The following is a 3,356-nucleotide window of genomic DNA, read 5'->3' on the forward strand; positions in this document are numbered from 1 at the left end:
CTCCTATCCTCAAGGATAGCGGCCAATACAATAATCAAATAATACTGGGTCAAAATTGCATCGACGCTAGTAAAAAGGGCCCTGGTGCGTTCGGCGCGGAAGGAACGCACCGGCAAACATGGCGGCGGACCCCTTTGTTGCGCAGCCGCTGTGCCAGAAGTGGAGTGGGCCGTGTACAGCGCCTCTCAAGGGCGGATCTCTTCCACGCGGCAGCGGCCCCCCCCTTGGCGGAGAAAGGGCCGAACGCGACCGACATCGGCCCGAAAACCCGTTTGAGCGCGCGGGGGATATCTTCGTAACCGTAATGGCCGCTGGCTTAGCAACACCGCACGCGGCGTTCGGGGGGCCCCGCAAAGGGTTCCAGCGGACGACGCTTTTGCGAAGGCAGCGGCGTTGTTGACGACCTCGGCGGAAGTCGCACGCTCTCGACGTGACGTAACCGGCAGCGTACGCCTCTCTCCCCGCAGCTGGTTGGTCTCTCCCCGGCACGCCGAGCGCGCGCCGCTGGAAGAGAAGGTCGCCGGCACGACTGTTCACGTGCACGCAGCGTGATCCGATGCGAGAGGCAGCAGCCGCGCGCGTTCCCCGCTTTTTATCGCCGGTCGAGGTGCCCGCGCGCCGCAAAAGGAAAAACAGCCTCCGCATGGAAGCAAGCGTTCCCACCGACTCGAGCAGCCCTGGGAGTACACGAAAAGAAAGCGCTCGGCCCGAGACATGGCACCACCGGTCCCGAAGAACGGCGCGGACAGCGCCGACGAGGCGTCCTCGTCCAGCCGGCCACGCATCGTGCTGCCCTGGAGTTTGCGCCAGCAGTGCCTCGACGAAGTGGGCCGCAGCGTCTGGCGCTGGAGCAAGAGCGTGGACGAAGAGTCCGAGCCCGGCACCCCAGTCACGCCCCTGGCCGAAAACCCGTTCGCCGATTGCCCGCTGCACGTCAGGCAGGACCTGCTTGAGTGCATCCTGGACGACGAGGCGCGCAGCCCGGCAGTGCGACGCGTAGCCGAGCTGCTGCTGGTCTGCGGGGTGGAGTCCTTCGACCTGAGCTGCCTCGACGACTGCAGCACGGCGGACCTGCAGTTCATTCTCAGCATGCTCCAGGAACATGGCGCTTCGCTGTGCCAGCTGACCATCTCGGGACTCTGGATGTACTCGCCGGGGAGCGAGGAAATCGTACAACGCATATTGAAGTCGGCACACAACCTGCGTGTGCTCCGCATTCAGGACATCTACAGGGACACTTTAGAAGTACTGGTGAGGTCATGCCCGTTGCTGCAGCGGCTAGAGGTGATGCATTACTCGATAAACGCCGAGGACATTGCTTCCGTGTCCCAGATCGTCCAAAGCGAAGGCCTCGGGATCCAACGCAGCCTGGTTGAGGTGCGCCTGCCGTCGTCCGTGAACGGCGAAGGCGTGATCAAGCTGATTGAAACGTTCCCCAACCTCCAAATAGTCCGCTGCGTATACCTGGAGGCGGTGCTGGACAGCCTGGACGCCAGGGCGAGCTCCGGCCGCCGGGACTGGTGGGTCCGAAGACTGAGCCGCATCCATGCACTGCAGAGCGGTCAGTCCATGGGATCGGGGAGCGTAGAAAGGTTGGTGGCATGGTTTCCTGCTTTGGAAGAAGTTGTGCTGCACGTGCAAGAGGATATGAACCTGAGGGAGTTGGCTAAGCTCATACGACTGCGTTCGCTTGAACTCAGGAACAGTCCGACGATACCGTCTTCGTACACAGACGATGTGCTGCCGTTGCTCGCTCTGTGTGGCAAGAGGCTGCTGCGCCTCGGACTCGAACATTTCGACGTTGTTGATCTCGCGAGGACTGACATCATGTGCCCCGAGCTGGAATCCTTGTCGCTGCGCTGGTTCATCCTGCTGGGCTGCGCAAGCCCGGCGGTAAGCTCGAGGGCGGCAGTGGCGAGACCGTTCCAGAACCTGCGGGAGCTGAGACTGCGCCCTCGCGTCGGACGCACTGTGCCGCGGGAGGCCTGCGAGCTTCTCCTGTCGCACTGCCAAAACATCCGCCACATGGAGCTGTTCTGCTGCACGGGACTGACAGACTCGCTGGCCGCTGTCCTGTCCAAGCGCAACGGGTTCGCTAGTCTCAAGAGCGTCCGGCTACGGCATGGCCACGGACTCAGTGCCAACGGACTGCAGTGCTTCCTTTCCAGAGCGGCCAAGCTCAAGTTCTGGAACGCAGGCAAGATCACCCGAAGGTCGTCCTTAAGCGACGACGACGAAGAAATCGACGCCGCAGGCGATAATGCCGGTGATCGCTGACACATTTCTGTGATAAAATTCCGCTTAAAAAAAAACTAACATTGGAGAAGATGCCACATACTAATGGCAAGGAACGCCTCAAATTCAATGCAATTTTCGTGCTTTGTGACAGGAGCTGTGTCGCTGTCTTTCGTCGATTTTGTGTTCCCGGTGATTGTGATCAAAGGCTGGTCATGTAATGTTTCTGTGTGCCGCTGATAAATGTCTTTTTATTTTGTTCTGAAGCACAAATGTAACGCAAATATTATTTTGTCTCTAGTCTCTGCCAATCATGCATATGATCAGAGATCTTCTCGAAGCAGCAAGTCTTGCGTCATGTATTGTTGGCTCGATGCTTTTAACTCGTGTTGGTGTGTGTCCCTTCTATCGAAAGGTGCGCGATGTGCCACCGCGAATAAGGCCACAGGTCTGCCGTGCCAAATTGTTCAACGTTTTGACCATGTACAAACTTTGTCCCTTCTTACTCCAAAGCCTTGTGTACGGACCTTGTGCGTCATATGGGAAAGTTAATGTCTCTACTGACTTTAGTGTTTATATCCTCCAAAATAAATACTTTTGAACTCGCTGTAATCATTTTGTCTTGTTATCGTATGCATCGAACGAGGATATGAGGAATCAAAGTTCGCTAGGGCTTCCCATCGTACTGTGTCCTACACTATGCGATGCACGAAGTTCTAGCTGGATTCGGTGCGCTATAATGCGTGCAGTATTTTCTGTGTTTATTTCTTCAAGTTTACATGTCTCCGGGGCAGTAACGGATAATCAGACGCGGGCGAAGCGCGAAATAACGATGTTTCTCGCTTTGTCCGCGAGTTTTGTTTATGAGTACCTGAGTGTGCATACGTGTGCTCTGCGGCTCCATTGGGGACCCACAGGGCATACACGTGCAGCGTACTGCGCGTCAGCGTGCAAAACGCGAACCCTCCAGTCGCAGTACAAACTAAAATGTGCCGAGAAAAATTCTTGCCATCCAGTCTAGCCCTAACGTGGTGCCCATTACATGCGAGTTTAGGCTTCCCTGTTGAACTCTTATCCGCGTGTCCCACTCAACACTGTAGGCTCGCGAGCAGGCCGAACGG

General features: G+C 57.0%; 1 protein-coding gene across 1 annotated transcript; it reads left to right on the plus strand.

Moving 5' to 3' along the window:
• The first annotated feature begins 235 nt into the window (after positions 1-235).
• LOC144114892 (uncharacterized) lies at positions 236-2,847 on the plus strand. The gene has a single exon (XM_077648906.1). It carries the CDS (start codon positions 715-717, stop codon positions 2,275-2,277), a length of 1,563 nt encoding a protein of 520 aa, XP_077505032.1. The 5' UTR covers positions 236-714; the 3' UTR covers positions 2,278-2,847.
• The last annotated feature ends 509 nt before the right edge of the window (positions 2,848-3,356 follow it).

The sequence above is a fragment of the Amblyomma americanum genome, chromosome 1, assembly GCF_052857255.1.
Source record: "Amblyomma americanum isolate KBUSLIRL-KWMA chromosome 1, ASM5285725v1, whole genome shotgun sequence".
NCBI classification, from domain to species: Eukaryota; Metazoa; Arthropoda; class Arachnida; order Ixodida; family Ixodidae; genus Amblyomma; species Amblyomma americanum.

Excerpts from the sequence above, each read along its gene's own strand:
- LOC144114892 (XM_077648906.1), top strand. The coding sequence starts at position 715 with ATGGCACCACCGGTCCCGAAGAACGGCGCGGACAGCGCCGACGAGGCG.